General features: G+C 36.0%; 1 protein-coding gene across 2 annotated transcripts in view; it reads right to left on the bottom strand.

The window, feature by feature from the left end:
* TBC1D23 (TBC1 domain family member 23) overlaps positions 1-21,193 on the bottom strand; it is a 52,184-nt gene extending 30,991 nt beyond the window's left edge. Inside the window, exons 1-4 of one of the 2 annotated variants that reach the window (XM_033087726.1) lie at positions 21,028-21,193; positions 4,406-4,517; positions 2,856-2,961; positions 798-1,002 (exon numbers count right to left, since the gene is read on the bottom strand). In XM_033087726.1, the coding sequence (XP_032943617.1) occupies positions 798-1,002; positions 2,856-2,961; positions 4,406-4,517; positions 21,028-21,080 (476 nt within the window). In that variant the 5' untranslated portion in view covers positions 21,081-21,193. The remainder of the gene's footprint in view (positions 1-797; positions 1,003-2,855; positions 2,962-4,405; positions 4,518-21,027) is intronic. The other variant, XM_033087720.1, reaches the window with a different exon arrangement.
* Between the last annotated feature and the right edge of the window lie 1,372 nt (positions 21,194-22,565).

Genomic DNA, 22,565 nt, shown 5'->3' with positions numbered 1-22,565 from the left:
TGCCTAACCACTGATCCAGACTATGTCAGAAGTTCCTTTTGGCTCTAAAATCCTGACTTCCTGATCCATAGTACTGGCTACTACAAGAATTCTTTCTGGCCTCAGGAGTGCCGTGCCTACCACTCCCCACCCCACCCCTAGATATCTGTCTGGTTTCAGCCTCAGTGTCACTTCCCAGGGAAGCCGTCCCTGATCTGCAGGGCAAGTTAGGTCGCCCCCATCATGCATCCCCACAGCACTCCATACTTCATTGTCCTCATACTCAGCACACTTCTGATTAGTGTTCAATGCCTGTATTTCTAGGACTACGTTCCAAGCTGTAACCCCAGCACCTCACTTAAGGTAGCACTCCAAAAATTTTACTTTTCACTTAAATGCTATAATGTTATTTTTATTTTATAGGTAAAGAAATTAAAAAAGGGATACTACTGGGGGTGGCCAGATAGCTCAGTTGGTTAGAGTGTGGTGCTAATAACACTAAAGTTGCTGGTTCGATCCCTGCATGGGCCACTGTGAGCTGCGCCCTTCTTAAAAAAAAAAAAAGGGATACTACTGAAAAAGCATGAAGTTATGCTGCATATATACGGATATACTCTAGAAGCATAAATTCTTAACTAAGAATCCTTTAAATAATGTTTATAATCACAAAAATAAAGTGAAATAAGTTATGATTCAAATAACCTTCAAAACTATCTGATCCTTTTACTTTACCACCAAAGTAAATCTAACAACTTTACTTCGAAGCAAACTACACCTTTATTCATTTTTAAAACTATAATAACTAACTCATATTTTACCTGGGGATGTACTTATTCATGACAGCATAAAAGCAGTTGTATAAATCGCTGCGTGGCAGCTGAAGATGCACGAGTGGTTTGAGTAGATGTATCCAGCTAAGCGATGTGCTGTATTTAACATTACGTGATTTACAATAAAAGGTAATTACAGATTCAATATCCAAAAGTAATTCTGCTGCCTCCTTTTCTGGCACTGAAAGCCGGTCTAGGAAAAAAGTGTCAAAATAAAGTTACCGAGGGCCTGTTAGAGGCTCAGATATTGGACACAACAATTGTTTACAAACATAAAGTACTATGTTAACGCATTCAAAGCATGACATAAAAGCACTTTCCCTTATACTTATTCGGTATTTACTAGTTATTCAATATTTACTACCTTAATAATACTTAACATGTATATATACGAGGTATGATCAAAACATATGGTGAATATTTAAATGAAAAATGTATTACAGTAAAAGACACACATTGTCATTAATCCCCCTCAAAATACTGCCCCACGTTTCGAACGTACTTATCCCATCATTCTTGCCACTTTCTGAAGCAGTTCTGGAAGTCCTCTTTTGTGAGTGTCTCTAGTTGCGCTGTTGTGGCTGCCTCGATGTCCTGATAATTTTGACTTTGGGGAAGAGCCGGAAGTCACACGGTGCCAAATGTGGTAAATAAGGTGGATGAGGACACACTGTAATGTTTTTATTTGACAGAAATTGCCATATACCAGAAGCGATGTGTGACATGGCTTGTCATGATGGAGGATGATTTAACAGCACACTACTTCTCTCAACTGTAGCTCGCACCCGACTGCACCAAACAAGTTGAAACTTGCCACACATGTTACTAAGGTTTGATGGGCTGCTTCTTGTATTGAAGATCCCTGTTTTTCCATTGGATGGCACTTGGCAGCAGCATTCACTGTATTTTTTTATCACAAAGGAAAGGCTCTGTGTCGCACATCGCTCTGGTATGACAATTTCTGTCAAATAAAAACATTATGATGTGTCCTCATCCACCTTATTCACTGGATCTGGCACTGTATGACTTCTGGCTCTTCCCCAAAGTCAAAATGACCATGAAAGGTAAATGTTTTGAATCGATTCAGAACACTGAGGTGGCCATGACAGCGCAACTAAAGACACTCATGAAAGAGGACTTCCAGAACTGCTTCAGAAAGTGGCAAGAACTATGGGATGAGTGTCTTCAAAGCAAGGGGGAGTATTTTGAGGGGGATTAATAGCAATGTGTCTTTTACTGTAATACATTTTTTTTAAACAATCAAAGTGTAGTTTTTGATCACGCCTTGTGTACATGCTAAATGTAAGGATGGACAATCTGAACTACAGGGCTAGGAAAGGTAGTCATAACTCATTCCTGGAAAGCAAAAAACTGTTTCTAAACACAAGATTATCACCTACCCCAGGATGGGCAGCTGCTTCATCAAGGGGAAGGAAAGCGATTCATTCTCTACCCTCAAGTTCCCTTTCTTTTTGCCCATACCAGTGATAATGTTTCTGTCATGGTTAGTACACAAAAACCTATTTAATCAATAATTTAACTAAAATATAATGGAAAGAGAAACAAAAAGATACCAATGGACTGTAGATGAATTAAAAAAGTGAAATACAAACTAAATTAATTTAACCCTGAAAAAGATCTTGTGGGACAATCGGAAACCTATTCAACCATGAATTACCATAGTTTTTCTATAGCAAATCATGACCTGTGATTTATAGATAAACTTTTGAAACACAGCCCCCTTTGAAGACTACATACAATCATACAGATATTAATTATACAAAAAACTGCAACAAAACTGTACAGGTACTTGAAGAACTGAATATATAATACAAAAGAAACACTAAAATTGAGCTCTTTTTCTTGAAATATTAGACTTTATTTCATAAGAACTTCAGAAGACAAGTTCTAAAACTATTTACTAGCCTTTTACAAATGCTACATATCCCAAATTATAACAAGATAATTCTACTAAAGAGTGACTCCTCCACCCAAAAACTATTATTTCCAAAATTGTTTACTATTTTAAAACATTATTAAACTTACCAACAAACTCTAGACAATCTTTGTGAATAGTGTTCTGTTCTGGCAGGTCTAAAATACCATCCCATGATGCCAAACTGTCACCTTTTCCTGCAACATTTAGAGCAATCTGGAAGAGATAAAAAAGCAACTCTCTTCATGTTATTTCTCATCCTTGGAAACATGCTATAATAATGAAAGGCCTGAATTTAGGAATCATAATTCATACATCTAAGATTACAAAGTAATGTATCTACACTCCACGAAATGCTGAGCCCTTAGTCATATCATAATGAACAAACACAATTATTTTCAATCCTCCCACATTAAATTGTACTACTTCATGTCAATCCAGTGCACAGAAAGAATTATACAAAATATTCACATAATTGTATATATAAATTTACTTCAAGCAAACACAACCGATGCTATGGACTGAATGTTTGTGTGCACCCCCAAAATGCATATGTTGAAACCTAATCCCCATCGTGACAGCAGATGGAGGTGGGGGTCCTTCGGGAAATGATTAGGTCATGATGGTGGGGCCCTCATACATGGAATTAATGCCCATATAAAAGAGACCCCTGAGAGCTCCCTTGTCCCTTCAGCCATGTGAGGACACATTAAGAAATTACTATTCTTTCAAGTTTCATGGTATTAAGGTTATTTAAAACGTCTTCATGTTAGAGTTTCATACTGAAGTATTTTAGTGTGCTACCAAGGATCTGCTCTAAAATAATCCAACGGGTGGTATGGGGAGGAAAGGATGGGGATACTAATCAAACAAGACTGGCCAAATGTTGATTAACAGTTGAAGCTAAGTGATAGGTACATGGAGGTTCATTGTACAAGTCTCTCCACTTTCGAATATGTTTTAAATTTCTATAATAAAACATTCAGAATGCTATGTACAGTTACAATTCCATTTCTGTTACGTATGTATGTGCAAAGGGGAAAAAAGGAAAAAGGTATACACCAAGACATTATTATGTGTTGTACCTATAGGTAGTAGATGATTTTTATCTTATCCTTTGCTTATATATGTTTTAACAAAAATAAATATTTCTATTGTAATCATAAAAAAATCTTAATTTAAAATTAAAAAATAATACACATGCAATGCAGAACAGCCAAAGAGGAAAATAAAGCAAAGGAAAAACCTCTGTAATTCAGACACCCAGAGACCTATTTCCTACCCCCCACGTCCCTTTTTTTAATATAGCTCAATCATCCTACATCAATTATATACTCAATGATTGCGTTTTCCCATTTCATTAAAAGTCTTCATAAACATCATTTCTAATGATTGCAAAATAAAACATTGCCTTTCAAAACCTAAATTATTAAATATATAGAACATCACAAAAGAAAACTTACTTTCAAAACCTAAATTATTAAATATACCGAATATTACTGAAACAGACATTTTAGTAAGTTGTTCCATTTGATAAATTTTCTAGATGTGGCATGCTCACAGGATAATAAAGTCTTCTGCAATTAAGACAACTGAAAATAAAAATTCTCAAGTATTATTCTTAAGTGATTACATTTTATTTGTTTTAGTTTCCAGTTACCTTCCAAACTTTGGCCCTCAGATCAGCAGGCAGTGGTCTCCCTTGAATTATATTTCTCAAAGTTTCAAGATCACAACCTCCTGCTTCCAGAGCTTCTTCAAGATCTTTTTCCCTAAAAAACAAGTCCTATATATTAAGATAAGTCTTCTTATATTTTTCTTATTCAAGATTCATTTATAAGCATGGCCTGTTAAAGGCTGTGTATCTAAGATTAAAAAAAAAAAAAAAGAGGTTCTAAGCAGCCAAAATGTAATTCCAAGGCAAATACCATTTTGTTTCTTGGGAAATCTCAGGTTTTATACACTCAATTTACCCTTAATTTGCATTTAGTTTTAACAAGCTCAGTAATCAGTCTTCTAAGATTAAAGAAATTTAGAAAGAGAAGACTGACACAAAGTCACAGTAATAGTATTCATGGTAGTAGTGATGACTAACACTTTACATAGCACTGACTTTGTGTCAGGCACTGTTCCAAACATGTCACATGTTCTGTAAATTCTCACAACAATCCTATTAGGTTACATCATTGGCCCCAGTTTACAGATGCAAAAATTGAGGCAACTGAGGTACTGCTTCCCTGAAAATAAGACCTAGCTGGACAATCAGCTCTAATGTGTCTTTTGGAGCAAAAATTAATATAAGACCCGGTCTTATATTACATTATTATATTATATTATATCGGCTCTTATAGTAAAATAAGACCAGGTCTTATATTAATTTTTGCTCCAAAAGACACATTAGAGCTGATTGTCCGGCTAGGTCTTATTTTCAGGGAAACATGGTAGCTTGTGGTCACATGTCTAGTAAGTAGGAGAGCCAGGATTCAAATTTTAACAGTCTGGTTCCAGAATTTTTGCTCTTCACATTATGTTAGATAGTGGCAAGAAGGAGAAATTATAAAATTCACTGCAGTATAGGAATTATAAAATCACTGCAGTATAGGAATACTTGGTACAGAACTATACAAATATATGCCTAGAGCAGTACCTGGCGTACAGTAAGTATTCAATAAATGTTAAAAGAGGAACAAAAAAGACTCAATGGCATTACTGTATTATATATTAAAGCAATATAATACCACACCAAGTAAATTATGAAGTAAATCAACAAGCAGTTACGTTCAGTCTCCTATGTTTAAGGACAAAAGTATGAAATAAATTTAATTTTTGTATATGATATATAAGAAATCTGTACAAATAAAAACCCATAACTCAGTCAGACAATCCCTAAAATTCCTTGAAGCAGCATGAAAGGGAGAACATCCCCCTAGAATCAAGAAACGAGGATTTTGTCATTTTTCTGGTTTTGAGGAAAACAAATTACTCTCATTCCACATTCTCTCAATAAGGTAGTGTAAATCTCTCCTATTGATAGGATTCCAAGAATATTAGTTTAAATGTACAAATTTCCTCAAGTGTTGCCCTCTTAAAGTATAGGAATTTAATGAAAATGTAATCACTTGGGATCCTATTCAACACAAAAGTAGTGATCAAATCTGAAAGGTTTCTTAACAAAGCTACGATAAACTCATATAAACAGAAAGATAACTAGGAACTACACAAGAATCATTTTGTTCTTTTGCTATATGATCACCAAAGTGTTGGACAGGAAAGTGAGGGAAAGAGATTTCACGTCTACTGCTGAGAAACACTTCAGGCCTACAGTTGATAAAGGATGGGATTAATCTGTTCTATTCTGGCACAAAATTACAACATGGCCTGTGAGAATTTGAAGGATAACTGGTCACCATGAAAACAAAGAAAATTTAATGAAATCTTTGACGAATAAATAGCATATTTTTAATGATTGAAAGTGTAAATAAACTGAAAACACCATTTCATGAGATAAAATTCTTTTACCAAATAAATGAAGAACTAGAATTTTTCCATTTTTCAGTATAAAATCCTTCGTTCCTTTTTGAAGTAACTTTGCCAAAACCCTTACTATTCCAGACAACAAAGTATTTGGGAGCAAAATGCCTAATCCTCAATGTACTTTTTAAATCATAATATTGTACAAGCACACCGTTGTTGATACAGCTACTGCTCGATTCTTTGAGCGATTCCCGGGAACTACAAACGTTGTCTCCAGCACTACAACCATGCGGAAGAAATCAGAAAATGTTCCACCTTAAGTAGTAAAAGGAGCATCTCAGAAACTAAATAATTAAAAGTAACGTTATCTTCTGAAGAAGGTGTTCAAAGGTTCAGTTATCAGAACTTCAACATTACAAATGTGGTTGTAAAAGTAGTAAAAGAGCTGAAAATAAGTGAAGCTAAATAATTCATAAAAGGATCAAGTTCCTATCAAGAGATAGGAACTCTATGGCATTGAACTCTCCAGTAGAATTTTCCTTCCCCTAAACAAAGTCTCCTTTTGCTTTTAAACAAGCAACACCTAACATTCAAAAGTAAAACACATGTCTGGGATGTATGATTGGGTATGTTGTGGTTTTTTAAGTTTTCTTTAGTTATAGCAGCTTGTTACTGACCTACCAAGCTAAAGGTTGGTAGACGTGCACAGGACATTCAGACAAGTCTTAAAATACGAAAGTATGGGCCTTGTTTATTTACTAGTAAGTACGAAAAATAATCGTCTCCTTTGCTCACAAGGTTCAGGACGGAGCATACCCAAAACTTTGGGGCTGGAAAGAAGCAGAAATACATGTCTCCCTGGCTCTGTGACACTGAAGATAGAATATAGGTTACTGCTCCTGATCTATAAATGACATATTTTCAAAACCTAAATAAAACATTACAGAATTTCCTTTCATCTGATATTTTGTGTCAAAATCACCTAATCTAAGCATTGTAAACCAAGTTGCCTTAGAATTACAGCAAGGCAAACAATGTGACAAAATTTACATGAAATTAGTTTAATGTTTATATGTAAGCTAGCCACTGAATTAGATTTTTCTTCAACCAAATGGTGAGTAACTTCTAGCATATGGAAGTATCTGCACAATGCCAGTTGTGGGGGAACGGGGGCAGGACAGGATGGGACATGGATTTTCAAGCACTACCAAATTAAATATGCATCTCTAAATGCTTCTAAGATTAACAAATTCAATTTGATATGCTGTGATTATTTTCTGAATAAATCATACACTGAATCATATTTAAAATTATAATTTTAAAAGCAACTAGAAAACAAAAATAAATAAAAAATGAAAACTAGGTTATATATTTTGTGTTCTTAAAACTTAAAATTACAGAAAACCTGCCACTAGGAAAAAATAACTATGTATTACACTTTTTTCTAAGTTCTGTTTTCCCCCTAACCATGTTCTAAAAACTTGTTTTCCCTATAATTTCAAAACTTATGAAAACTTTCATTGTACACAGTCCAAACAGGAGATGAAAACAAGACTTGGTTCATCTCCTAAATTATACATATATATATATGTATCTTTCTGCACTTAAACTCCATACCCATGATCAGCCTTCTCCATTCCTCCCACCTTGATGCCAGCCCCTGGCAACCACTGATTTACTTTCTGTCTCTACATATTTACCTATTTTGGACATTTTATACAGGTAATCATATATATGTGGTCTTGTGTCTGGTGTTTTTCACTTAGCATGTTTTCAAGGTCTATCTATGTTGTAGCATGTATCAGTACACGATTTTTATGCCAAATAATATTTCATTGTATATACTATATTTTATTTTCTTATTCATCAGTTAAAGGACATCAGAGTTGTTTCAATTTGGGACTATTATGAGTATCCCTTATTTTTTAACATAAATATCAATAGTTAACTGGTTTAGTGTATGATACATACACAGTATTATTTGTTCATGTTATTTATTCTTCCTAAGGTCTCAAAGAATTTAAAAATAAAGCCTTATTAAAACATCACATCCATTAGGATGGCTATTATCAAAAAACAAGAAAATAAGTGTTGGCAAGGATGTGGAGAAATTGGAACCCTGTAAACTGTTGGTGGGAATGTAAAATGGTGCAGCCACCATGGAAAACAGTATGGCTATTCCTAAAAAAAAATTAAAAACAGAATTACCATAGGATCCAGCAATTCAACTTCTGGATATATACCCAAAAGGAGTGAAAGCAGAAACTTGAATAGATATTTGTACACCCATGTTCATAGCGGCATTATTCGCAACAGCAAAAGGTAGAAGCAACCTAAATATCCTTCAATGGTTGGAGGGATAAAAACAGGGTATATACATATACAATAGAATATTATTCAGCCATAGAAAGGAAAGTCTAACACATGCTACAACATGGACGAATCTTGAGAACATGATGCTAAATGAAATAAACCAGACACAAAAAGAGCAATATTGTACAATTCCACTTACGTGTAGTACCTAGAGTAGTCAAATTCATAGAGACAGAAAGTAGAACGGTGGCTGCCAGGGGCTGGAAGCCGGGGCGGTGGGGGTGGGGGGGGGAATGAGGAGTTGGTGTTTAATGGTTATAGAGTTTCAGTTTTACAAGATAAGAAGAGTTCTGGAGATTGGTGGCACAACAGTGGGAATATGCTTTACACTACTGAACTGTACACTTAAAATGATTAGCATAAGTTTTATGTGTATTTTACAATTTAAAAAACCAATATATCACAGAAGTTCATGAATTCAGGCTTTAAAATCAGATTTGAGATCTAATATTGGCCCAACTCGATGCCATATGATTTAAGCAAGTAACATGTATAGAAACACAGGGCCTACCTTGTAATGGTCGGTTGATGCTTAAATAAACTTCTGAACACAAATCACAAATGCAATATTTGGCACAAAATTCTTCAATTAACAGAAGCCATGAATACTATTACTCTTATTATTACTGACTTTTAAAAAATGACTTTTTTCTTATTGTAACGATCATTTTAGAGAAGTTGGCCAATGTATAATATTTAAAAACCAAAAAACAACACAATTCTATTACCATGAGATAACCACTGTTCACAGTCAGTGAATTACTTTTCAGTTCCCTCTCTCGATAGAAAGATAGATATAGATATATAGATATATATGTATGTATATAAAAGTGTGTGTATGTGAGTGTACAGAGACATATATATAACACAAAACTGGATTATATGGAATATGTAACTTTATACCCTGCAGGATTCATTTATTTATATTTTTCAAAAATATTACGAACAGTTCTCTGAGTCAACTCTTAAAATATCAGATGTTTAATGGCTGAATAATTGATTTGCCTATTTCTCTACTACTTGGTATTTAGATACTTTCTAAATTTTCCTTACATTAATCTTTTTCCACTTATCTTTAGCACAAGTTCCCTCAAGAATTATTCAATAATCAGTAAGTATATTTTAATGTAAAAAATTAAATATTGTGGGCATAAAATATTTAGAATTATGGTAGTATCCATTAGAACAAAAAACAAAATTATGGAAGGTGGCGACTTCAGAGAAATGGAATCAGAAGGAGAATTTCACTTCTCACATAGCATCAGTCAGTACAACCTGAGTAAATGTAGACTATGTACTATAATCGTACGTACTGCTTGAATATTTAAATAATATTTATGGATTCCTTTTTAACATTTATACCCTTTCACCCAGCAATAATTGAGAATGAGCAAAATGATTCATCTACAAGCATGTTCAATGCAGTTCTTATTATAACTATGATGACTAACATAAAAAAGACATAATAATAAGTGTTGACATTAATGTAGAAAAATTGGAACCCTCACACATTGCTGGCAGGAATGCAAAATGGTGCAGCCATTTTAAAAATCAGTTTGACAGATTCTCAAAATGTTAAACAAAGTTACAGTATGACCCAGCACTTCTACTCCTAGGTATTCACCCAAGAAAACTCAAAACATGCCCACGCAAAAACTTGTACATGATCCACAAGATACTACACTTTACATCCATTATAATGGCTAGCATCAAAAAAAAAAAAAAGGCAATGATGTGGAGAAATTAGAATACTTGTGCATTGCTGGTGGGAATGTAGAATGGTGCAGCCATTGTGGAAAAGTTTGGCAGTTCCTTATAAAGCTAAATGTTGACTTACCATATAATCTAACAATTCCACTTCTGAATATGCATACAAAAGAACTGAAAACAGGGACTCAAAGTTGATATTTGTACAAACATGCTCGTAGCAGCATTATTCACAATAGCCAAAAAGTGGAAACAACCCAAATATCTACTGATGGATGAATGGATAAACAAACTGTGGTTTATACATACAATGGAATATTAATCAGCCTTAACGAGGAAAGAAATTCTGACACATGCTACAACGTGGATGAACTCGCAAGAAAAATGCTAAGTGAACTAAACCACTCACAAAATAGCAAGTATTGTATGATTCCACTTATATTAGGTACCTAAAATAAATTCATAGAGACAGAAAGTAGAATAGAGGTTATGGGGCTGGAGGCCGGGGAGAATGGAGAGTTACTGTTTATTAGTCACGGAGATTCTGTTTGAGATGATAAAAAATTCTGGAAATGGACAGAATTTCCATTTGAAATGGTGAGGGTTGTACAACACTGTGAATGTACTTATTGTCACTGACTTATATATACTAAAGTGGTAAATTTTATGTTACGTATATTTACCACATTTTAAAAAGCCTCGTACATGAATTTCTGTAACAGTATAATTCATAGTAGCCAAAAAATAAACATTCCAAATGTCCATCACCTGATGAACTGATAAATAAAACGTGATCTATTTATACAATGAAATATCACTCAGTAATAAAAAGGAATAAAGTGTTGACGCATGCAACGCATGGATGAACCTTGAAAACATTTAGCTAAGTGAAAGAAACCAGACGCAAAGGCCACATATTATAGGATTCCATTCACATAAAATGCCCAAAACAAGCAAATGTATAGAGACATGAAGTAGATCAGTGTTTGCCTGGGGTGACCGGGAAATGAAATGACTGCTCATGGGTATGGGGTTTCTTTTTGGAATAATGAAAACACTTTAAACTTACATAACGGTGATGACTGCCTAACTCTAAATAATGAAAATATTAAACCTCTTAACTGTACAATTTATATGAATTTTATGATACATAAATTATATCTCACTAAAAATGTTACCAAAAAAAGTGACTCTTCATCAGAAAACGTTTAGGGACTCTTTAATTTAGGACTCTAAGAGGAAGCTACTGTGGCAAACACTCCTTTACCATCTCAGTGAAGGGAGTGTATCACCATGAAGGGTCCAAACCACCCCTTGGATTGTTACAGCGGTAAGAGCTTGCCTGGCCTCTTTAATTCCTCATGTTAACTACCATTGTAGGAAAGGAATAGTCTCCTAAACAGTTGCCATGGCAACTCAATAGCAAAAGCACCAAAGAATTAAGGATATAAAGGCTTAGGGGAAAAGTGTTATAGAGAAAATAGCATAAAACCAGAAAATGTGACAGCAGAACCCACACCCTTAACAGCTAGCTGTGTGACCTAAGATACAAACTCAGTTTCTTCACCTATAAAATGGAGACACCATTTAATCAAAGGAAGCGGAGCGCATTCATACAGCATATGCATTATATTCTGTTCTACCAAGCTACCCCTCCCATTCCATCGCAACGCCTACAGCTTATCTGAATCTGCCCTTTGCAAGTTTCTCTTTCAGGACAGTCTCCATAGAAGACTCCACTGGCATTGAAGCCTTCATTGTTTTCCAAAAGAGAAGAGTGTCAGACAGTGAGCTGCTATTCACACGAACCATTTTGGGGTACATGGGACACAAATCCCGAGACAAATCAGACAATAGTAAAATGTGGAAAAAACTAAAGTTAGAGGACAAGAGAAAACATGAGTATAGGAATACTAAGCCAACTTCATTTAGTCAAGAATAAATCTTTAGGGCAGCCGGTTTGCTCAGGGGTTAGAGCGCAGTGCTCATAATACCCAGGTCGCCAGTTCGAGTCCCACATGGGCCAGTGAGCCCTCCACAACTAGATTGAAAAAAAAACGACGACTTGACTTGGAGCCGATGGGTCCTAGAAAAACACACTGTTCCCCAATATTCCCCAATAAAAAACATATTAAAAAAAAAGAATAAATCTTTAATGAGAAAATAAGCACTCAAATGTTTTCTTTAAATAGAAAGGATTCAAATGAAATAATCCAATAGCCCTAGAATTAAGCAATTAGCAATCATTACCAGCAACTTATTAGATGGTCTGCATGACTTCCCATAACTATTCAACTTCAAAATAGCACTCACACACGAGCACACTGAGATAAATTTCTAAAACACTTACGAGAGGATGAGTCCCAGATTGGAAATTTTTTTTTAAATTCACGAAGCCTCTCAGTCTATCAAGTAAGCTAAGTAAACTTCACTAATTTTCAAAATTCTTAAGATCCAATCCTTTTCTATAATTACATAATTCTAAGAAATGTAATAAGATTATAGTTGAAAAAGACCACTTAGGACCCAGAATACATGTAATCAGCTAAACTGAAATGCAAAATACTATAAAGAGAAACTATAAAGAACACCCAATTACTAAACTTTTAAAAATTACTTTTGTGTCTTAAAGTGGTCAGGGTCTAAGATGTATTATTGCTTGAGTCAAATAAAAATACAAAAGCTGCATTACTGGGGAAATCAGTAAAAGCCCAAAGGCTGCTATGTAAACATCTTAAACATATTATTTCTACTGCACACGGTATTGTTCAAACCTGAGTCTGCTAGCAGTGCTTAGTAGTTGTAAGCACGAACAGATTGTGTAACAGTGAGTAAGAGTGGCAAGTTGCATGTGCTGAGCTGTGATTTCATAACTTACTTTGTGCCACCATATTTCTGGTTATTTCTTAATGCTCAGGTCATGAGACATCAGCACCAAAGCTTTGTCTTAATTTATTTTGCTACTGTTGTTCGTACACTGGTTACAAATTATTACTACTGGAAAACTTTCTAATTTGGTTCCTGAATATTTTGTGTTACATTTGACATGTTACATTTGTGTTAATTTCCATTAAAGACAACTTTGTTACAGATTAACTTATACAGTAGATATGGATGGAGTGCAATGACCATAAGGTATACCGCAACTTATTTTTAGATCCAATCTCAGACTATTATAAAAACTTTCTGACAACAAACAGTATGATGGCGCATTCAGAAACGACCATGATCACATGAGAGCACAAGCTGATCACTGAAATCTTGAAGATAATCTGGATTTTTTGTCAGAATCACTCACTTGCCGGTATTTTAACAAGACGTATATTTGCATGCTAAAGGGGAAAATGCTCCAGTTACCAGCTTTAAAAAATCAGTGAAACTTTTTATCAGGATCAGATCAAAAGCAGCTTTGGGAGTCCCCTTTCAAACAAAGTAGTCCTCTCCAGAATTTGTGTTTAACCAGGACCTTGTGCCAAGTAAAGAAAATACTAAATCTAGTCTTCTAGGCTTGACAACCCAAACAAACATGCTAACTACAGTATTTCAGCACTGTGCAATTGCAAAAGAAATAGACATCACAAAATGTTGTTCTGCAAACTACTAAAATTAACTACAAATGAAACAGATGCTTTAAATCTTCACAGGCTTATTTTTGACCCATAATTCATGTAGATCAAATTACACCAAGGGTGCCCCTTCCTCTGCTAAGAAAAAAATCAGGAATTTTTGCCTAAAAAAAAAAAAAAGAAAAAACCAAGCAAGCAAAAATAAGAACACTTCTCATAAGTTTACTATATGTGAATGTTGCAATGCCTTTGCCGTAAGACTTGGCTTACAAAACAGAAGAGTCTCTTCTCTATTAGCGAGAAGTTAACTTTAGAGAGTGCTCTAAATCCTTTTCTCTTCCATGCCTCCTCAAAATAAAGACACTAACACACGGTTCTTTTCTATACATTTGAAGGGACTTTCTAGCACTTTTAATGCACAAAGAAATGCATCAGGGTCCCCCAAATACACCAAAGCAGTAGTTTGTTTGGAAACTGAAAATAGATTGTATTTTTTGCCTAAGAGAAAGAATGAAGACAGCACAAGTCCACACAAAACAGCACACTTCCTATTACAAATTTCCACTTTATCCAAAATGCAATGAGAAAAGAAATACCACCAATATTCCTTTTCTTGAAACCCTTATTTTGGAAACTAAAAGAACAATTACTGCAAATGAGGTGACAACACTTCACAACATTTACGCAATTCTTTCCAAGGGTACTTTACCAATGGAGACCATAATTTGGTAAAGAAGTGCATGATACATTTATTTTTTACCTGGATTCCAACCAATGGTAATTTATTTGGTAAAAAAGGATCTCATTTATTTTCATATCAGTGACCAAATCTAAATGGAATCTACAAAATAAAGCTCAAAAATTTCTGGTATTCAATTACATATCTACAGAGGGTGCCAAAAAAAGTATACACATTTTAAGAAAGGAAAAAAACTATTAAAATTGTAATACTCAATATATACCGATAACAAAATATGAATACACATCATGTTTGATTTCAGCAATTATAAGAGATGCTCAAAGTGGTTACCATCAGCGTCCAGAAACTTCTGATTATGGTGAACTACTGCTTGAGCAACGTTGACCAAAGTGTCCACCTGTATACATTTTTTTGGCACCCCCGGTATCTATGGGATAAATACACCCTTCTATGTGTCACTTTTTAATTCATAATTAGTTTTAATATTTCTTTTCACTGTACATACTGGAAATGTTTACATTTACTATTAAGGAATGCCAAGCACATCCATCACCAATTGAAGAGCTTTGCAGGGGATTTGTGATTTCCATGTTGTCCCTTCTCAAAACCCAATTTGGTTTAAGTCCTGAAACTATTCTGGTTCTTACAGGTGTTTCTGGGATAAAGGGAGTGCTTATAGAAGAATTCTTATTTAGCTTATAAAGTATTCTTTCAGTATTCATTCTATGTTTATTAGCTGTAAGTTTGTGGAGACTATAAACACAGTCAACAACTTTGGACCTATTTCAAAAAGCAGAGGCTTGATTTGTTGGCATCAGTAAACAGCTAACAAACAACAAGTTTTGGTGAAAGTGCTTCCCCTCTTGTCTGCAACTTTGTCACCAGGCTTTTCTCAGTACATCTGCAAAAGCACCAACAGTGTTATCTACATGTGTCACTTTTATACTTTAAGACAAAGGCTAGAAACTCTTTAAAGGGGAAATAACCACAAGGGAGTTATTTTCAAAGCAAGCTTCTTACTTCTCCAACATCAGTGAATAAAAACAACAAATTACTGATTAATTACAGATAAAGTTATTAACACTGTGTAATTGTATGTTCTAATTAAATATCATTGCGCTCTCACAGTCTGTAAATAAGTAAATCAAAATACATTATGATTCTATTTTTATATGATATAGAGACATCATAACATAATTATATTACTAGTTACATTTTTTATATATATTTAATATATAACTTATTATATAAATGCATTTACATACGTAACATATATTAGCTATATATTATCTAGATGATATATGCAACCATGATATCTTAAGATTAAAAAAAAATAATCTATTTAAGTGATATTTGGCAAGGGATACAAGAACACATTATGAAAACCAAAGAGGTACGAAGCGAGGTGGGACGTGATACAGAGCATCATGTACTACACAGTTACCTCTCTTGGGTTTTCACACCGTGTTCTCATATTGCCAGACAGACAATGTGGTACGGCTTCTGCCTCTCCTTACAGGTGTCACAGGTAGCAATACACACATACCTTCCACAATGCACATCTCTGAATAGTGTATCTTTCAAAATACATATCTGAGTATAGGATTAGCATAGTTTTAATTGGGCTCTCTCTAGGTATCTGTGAAAGTATATGTGAAATATACAAGGTACATGTAATCAACTTTGGAAAGACCACAGGGCTTAAAGAGACGTGAGTTTAAGTCCCAGATTTTCCACTAACTAGGTTTGTCACCTGGCCACCCTAAGCCTGTCTTCTCATCTCTAAAAAAGGCACAAGTCACAACTTCCCTTTCTCATAGAATTGTTGGAAGAGCCAAGTGAGATGGCATATATAGGCATTACATAAAGAATAAAGTTTCATGCAAATATGTAGTATTTTCTAATATCTTCTTGCTGAAATTATTAAATACCACCATAGCAATTAGTTTTATAAACAACTGCTGATAAGAAAAGCACACACTACAGCATTCCCACCCAACTATGAAATGCAATGTCAGCTTAAGGATAAGGAAAAACTCCTAACTTCAAGAAAAAGGAAGAAGACTTGAAACAAATGATTTATTAGTCATCATTTTATCAGCTCAGGTCAAAAGATTAGAGCCTTAAAAACAAACATACATTAAATTTCAGGAAATACCTTTTCTTTTCATTGGCTCTTAACTTACTGCTCTTGCATTTCCACAAGAAACAACTGGCTCTTATGAGCCTAATGTGAGGGACTGATTTGTTTTCCATTTGTAATTTTCAATACCTAAATAAGTCACTTCAAGCACTGCCCTCTGCTAGAGCATGTAATTTCCAAAAACACCAGTATTAAGATATCTTTAGAAAATATCTTCACATATTATTCCTGGGGCTAAAATGATGAAAAAATTGAAGTTCCCAAGCAAGGCAGAACAATGCACAATTCTGGTTTTAAATTTGTTTCACATTTTTTCTAAAACACTACTTAGCAGCTTGAGTATAAGCAATATTTAATGTTTGCTGAATGAATTATGAATGTTTTGCTAAACTTTAGTTTGCTTTTGATACATTGGGGGGGGAGGGGGCACTGTCTTTGGTCTTTGGTTTATACCAAGTAGGATCCGCATGTCAGCATAAGCAACAGAAATGATCTGCCAAGCATATTTTATCAATTCTGTTCAGAAAACATCTACCGACTCACAAACTGGCTGTGTACTGCAGTACACCTAACTCAGTGCTCCAGAATCACCTGAATTGCCTCACTATACTTCTATAGGGAAAACACCTGTACTCTCTGCAGTGAGTACAAATAAAGGTTAATATATTAATTAAATCCTAGAAGAGAACTATTATTTAGGAATTGCCTCTAAAAAGAGTAAACTCTGAATTACAATAAAAACATTAATGTAAACAGTATAAACAAAATAAGTCTTCTTAATTTCTAATCTTTGTCTGCCCTCCTGCTTATTGTTTAAAAAATTGAACAGTTGTCACTTAAAAACCCCTAATTCAGGACAATAAGGTTCATTTTCTCTTCATTTTTTGTAAGCTAATATCTAGTCTTCCCAGAACCAGAAGCTGTCAATATTCTTCTTAAACAATGGGTTCCATTCTCTTTCATATTAAATGTATTTCTTTACTGATTATATCATGTCTAATATAGCAATCACCTACTCCTAAAGTGACATTTTAATACTCTCCTCATGTTTAAATGCTTACGAAATGGTAAGCACTGAGAGTACTATTCACAAAGTACACAAAACTTTGAAAATGACCCTATTATTCTCAAACAATTCCTATTCACATCTTAAATGAACAATGGACGCTTCTTTATATAACTGATACTTTCACAATTTTAAGAAAAGTTTAGCATTAATTTAAGAAGAGTTTACAACCTTGGTACAGCCACTGTGGGAGGCAGTGTGGAGGTTCCTCAAACAATTAAGAATAGAATTACCCTATGACCTAGCAATCCCTCTCTTGGGTATATACCCAAAAAATCTGAAAACATTTATCCACAAAGATATATGTGCTCCGATGTTCATTGCAGCTTTATTTACGGTGGCCAAGACATGGAAACAACCAAAGTGTCCTTCGATAAATGACTGGATATAGAAGATGTAGTACATATACACAATGGAATACTACTCGGCCATAAGAAAAGATGAAATAATGCCATTCGTGACAACATGGATGGATTCTGAGATTATTATGCTAAGCAAAATAAGTCAGACAGAAAAAGTCGAGAACCAAGTAACTTCACTCATATGTGGGATATAAAACTGAAGGCAACAAAGGAACAAGACAAACAAATCAAAAAACAAAAACGCATAGGCACAGACAACAGTTTAGTGGTCACCAAAGGGAACTGAAATATACATCGTCTAGAACCTTGCTAACTAGAATGTGGTCCATGAACCAGCAGAAATGCCATCACCCAGGAACTAATCAGTCAGAAATATAAAATCTCAGGTCCCAAGCAAATCTACTAAATCAGAATCTGCATTTTCACAAGATCCTCAGGAAAACCGAACGCAAATTTAAATTTTGAGAAGCTCTGATCTAGAACATAACTGAAAACCAGTATATAAGTAAAAGTGACATCTTATACTTTTAAGATTTTCAAGCCTCATCCTGAGCCTTTGTGTTTACAAATGTATACACAATTTTAACACATTCAGCTACCTAGTTTCTCAGATTAGGAACAAACTGGGAGATACCACTAACAACAAAGAAAGGAAACGGGAAAGACTAATAAAAGCAATCTCAAAAAGGGATGGCTGTATAGGGACATTTAACAGCAACAATGCACCCTCCTGCCTAGACAGGACCCAAAGGTCTCACTGTATTACAGAATTGTAACAGTAATTGATGTTCTTAAACGTGCTTCTCCTAACTAGACCACAAATTCCTTGAGGACAGAGACCTAGTTTTATTCTTATCACTTACCATTTGTAAACTCGATAAACCTAAGTCACTAAGATGAGTTTAGGTTAGGCAATGAGATGTATTAACACATTTCAGAAAATTTTCCATCTGAAAAAGTTACAATAAAAATGTGATAGCATTTTTTTTTTGAAGTAAACCCTCCCCATTCCCTAACAACCCATTCACCAAGCACTCTAAAAGGAAAGGCCTTACCGAACCTATGGCTCCAATTCTGAATGTCCTTTCTGACTCTATTCAGACTCATTTCTAGGGGACGGGTGAGTAGTGAGTAGAGAAAAAGGAGCAATTAGAAAAGAATGGAGAGAGAGTAGAAATCACAGAACACCTCCTTTCATTAAAAAAAAAAAAAAAGCAAAAAAAGAAAGCCACACCAAAGAGAACAAATGCTACCTCTAGCAATCATTCATTCCATGTTCCTTGCCCCTGTGAACCAGACTCATGCTCACAATCCTAACCAAAGAACTCCTCAAAGACACTTAACTCTACAAACATTTCCCCTCCTGGCCTTCAATCAGCTGATTACAGTTTATGATACAACAATTCATTCTTCGCAAACAGCAAACTTCACGAAGTTCTAGTCATTACTCTCCAAACAAATCATTAGTTTTCTTGCCTATGTCCTTGTTCGTGCTATTACTCCATTCAGAGACGGTTTCCATCTGTTAATCTGACTGCATTATCCAATATGTTAGTCACTAGCCACGTGTGGCTACTTAACATTTGAAATATGGCAATACCAAATTGAGATGTAGGGTAAATGTAAAATATACATTGTGTTTTGAAGACTTGGTACAAAATACATGTAAAATTATCTAATTCTACTTTGATAGGTTTGATTAAATAAAATGGATAACTAAAATTTATTTCACCTGCTTCTTTTTTAGTTTTTAATATGGCTATTAGAAAATTTGAAATTATATAGGTGGCTCACATTACACTTCTATTGGACAGCACTGATCTAAATCCTACTCATTTTTCAAGGCCTAATTCAAACAACTCTGCTTCCATGAATTTCTCAATTACTATTATCAATCCCTTTCAATGGTTTCCCTTTCTTTCTTGGGGATTAAAGTCCACGTCTACAAATGCCCTGTATTATTTTTATGCAAACAGCGTGCCAGTGAGCAGTATGCATACGGCGAACAAGGAAATCTAAAACTAATATAGGTGGTCAATACGTTTAGATCGAGTGTAAAAATTCGACAAGCCTCTAAAGGTTCCATATTTTATGATGTCCCTAAAAATGTATTGTGAAGATCAACTATTTCAACAATAGGAGCTTTTCCCCAAAATTAACGACACTGGGTGACTAAAGTCTAGCAAAAAATTATTGGAGATCCTCCCCACAACCCCGGGTATAAATCAGGTAAGCACGCAAAGGAGCAAGAGCACACCGCATCCAAAGCTGTGAAGATCGAACTGTGAGGAAAGTGTCAGGAAGGCAAAGGACGACTGGTATGAGAGAGACGAACGGTGGAAATTGTTGGAACTCGAAAAGAGAAATACAAAAAAAAAAAAAAAAAAAAAAATTAAGATAAAAAAAATCTCAACTATTTCAGAGGGATCCTCCCTGGGAGTGTCCCTCCACCTCTGAACCCGCAGGCAACTATCGCAGGAGTCATTTCAAGTGATCTGTTCTTTAAATGGTATGCTAGTGCCTCAGATCCGCATCCGCGAAACTTCCCAACCAGCCTACTCTTACTCCCCCGGCCAGGGACTCCGGCCAAACCCAGCCCTGAAGCCACCCTCTCCAAGGCATTTTGGAAACCCGTGGACGAAGCTGGAGGACCGAACTGAGGCCCAGTAGCTGGACGACACCCCTCTCCCTTCGAGTCCGGCTTTAGCCCCTCGGGCGGCCGGCTGGCTGAGGGGACCCGGCGAGCAGAGGGGGCGGGGCAGGGCGCTGCACTTGGTTGAGGACGGGTCTTCCGGTTCCATGCCGGCGCCTGTTGGTGCCTCAGAGACAGGTAGGGTGGTGAGAAGGAAGAATGGAGGGGCAGTGAGAATCAGCTCCGGGCTTTCACTCACCAGCGGTCGTCGCTCGGCGTTGACAGTGGCAGGACCTCTTCTCCTTCCGCCATTGCTGTTGACGTCCACGTCACTTTGCCGAAAAGTGGACCGAGAGCAACTCTGAGACCCAATGTCGTAAAAGGTCCTCGGAAGCCTGGAACCGAGCCTCTGGAGAGGGAAAGGAAGAGGGAGGAGGCAAGGGACTGGAGGAACGCAACGTCACGACGACCCAAGGGCCAAACGCAGCTGTGGGGGAGGAGACTTAGTGGAGACGGCTGCCCCGACAAAAACTACATGTCCCAGAATGCCGCGGGGGTCTCCGGCTGGGCGGGGTTGGCGAAGCTTGGTGAGGGAGCATCTCCCGGTAGGACGCCCTTATTAGCGTCGCTTCTTTGCGTCCAGTTAGTGTTTTCATTCCATCTTGGCGTCGTACTTAACAAAGTCAGCATCGACAGTCCTTAATAGTGATGGAGACGAGGAGGTGGGAATTTCACAAAGAAGGTGGAGGTAGACACGTTTCAGTCATTGCCTACTGTAACAACTGGAATTAAGGAAAGTCGAGTGAAAGAAATGACAAGCCCACTCCTGTTTGTGGGGTCCTGTCAAAACTGCAAATGGACGCCACATATTTTATGTCTGAATGCTTAACCTTTTTTTTTTCTAAGCTAAACAGTAAAGGAAATATGTTCCAGCCTTCCATCTTTATAAATAGATCTTCATAACAACCTGGAAGGTCAAGTCCAAATTTAGGATGCTAGAACTCTTGGAGTTCCAAGAGGGAGGGCTGCCACGTTCCTTCTCACCCTACTTCCCCTTCACTCCGCATGGATGACCACCTCGGCTTCCTCCATGTCCAGGCTCAGACCACACCACAACCCCCCCCCCAATCACCGGCCTTTTGTCTCCCCTTCATCATTCATGGGCCCGGGGGTGGGCACAGACCTAGGAGGATGGACCTACAAAAATACTTCTGCAAGCCCTGAAACCAACATTGATGAAGTAGAGCTACATGTAATAATATGGATAAATATGAAAAACATGATCTTAAAAGAACAAAACAGTGCGGAAGGATAGGTAACAGGTAGTTTAAATTTGGAGTTAAAAATAGACAAGAAAATATATTGTTTATGAGTAGACGCATAAGTGCTTTTAAAAAATGCAGGAGAATGATATATAGAAAAATTGAAATGACAATTGTCAAAGATAAACACAGCCAGACACTAGTCACAGCAATAGACAGATTTTGTTCGGAAACTACTGACAGTAGGAGACAAGATTTCAATTGAAAATGTTTAGCAATGATATTTTCTGGAATATTGGTATCATCTGTTATTTATGCATCAACCTGTTCAATGTTCTACTGAGTATTCCTTCCAAGGTCATGATAATCACCAAGATGATATCCTGTTATTCCAGTGGTAATTCTAGGAATCTGGTTGTTAGGTCAAGTCCTTAACCTTGGTATGTCTTTGGTTCCTCTTTCTTGAACAGGTTCCACTGGTTCACTGTCGACCATATTTGCTTGAGTTTGGCTTGTTGATATCCAGGCTGTTGAG

The sequence above is a fragment of the Rhinolophus ferrumequinum genome, chromosome 2 (genome assembly GCF_004115265.2).
Source record: "Rhinolophus ferrumequinum isolate MPI-CBG mRhiFer1 chromosome 2, mRhiFer1_v1.p, whole genome shotgun sequence".
Taxonomy (NCBI): domain Eukaryota; kingdom Metazoa; phylum Chordata; class Mammalia; order Chiroptera; family Rhinolophidae; genus Rhinolophus; species Rhinolophus ferrumequinum.
The sequence above is the reverse complement of the archived record's forward strand: the minus strand, read 5'-3'. Positions and strand labels throughout refer to the sequence as shown.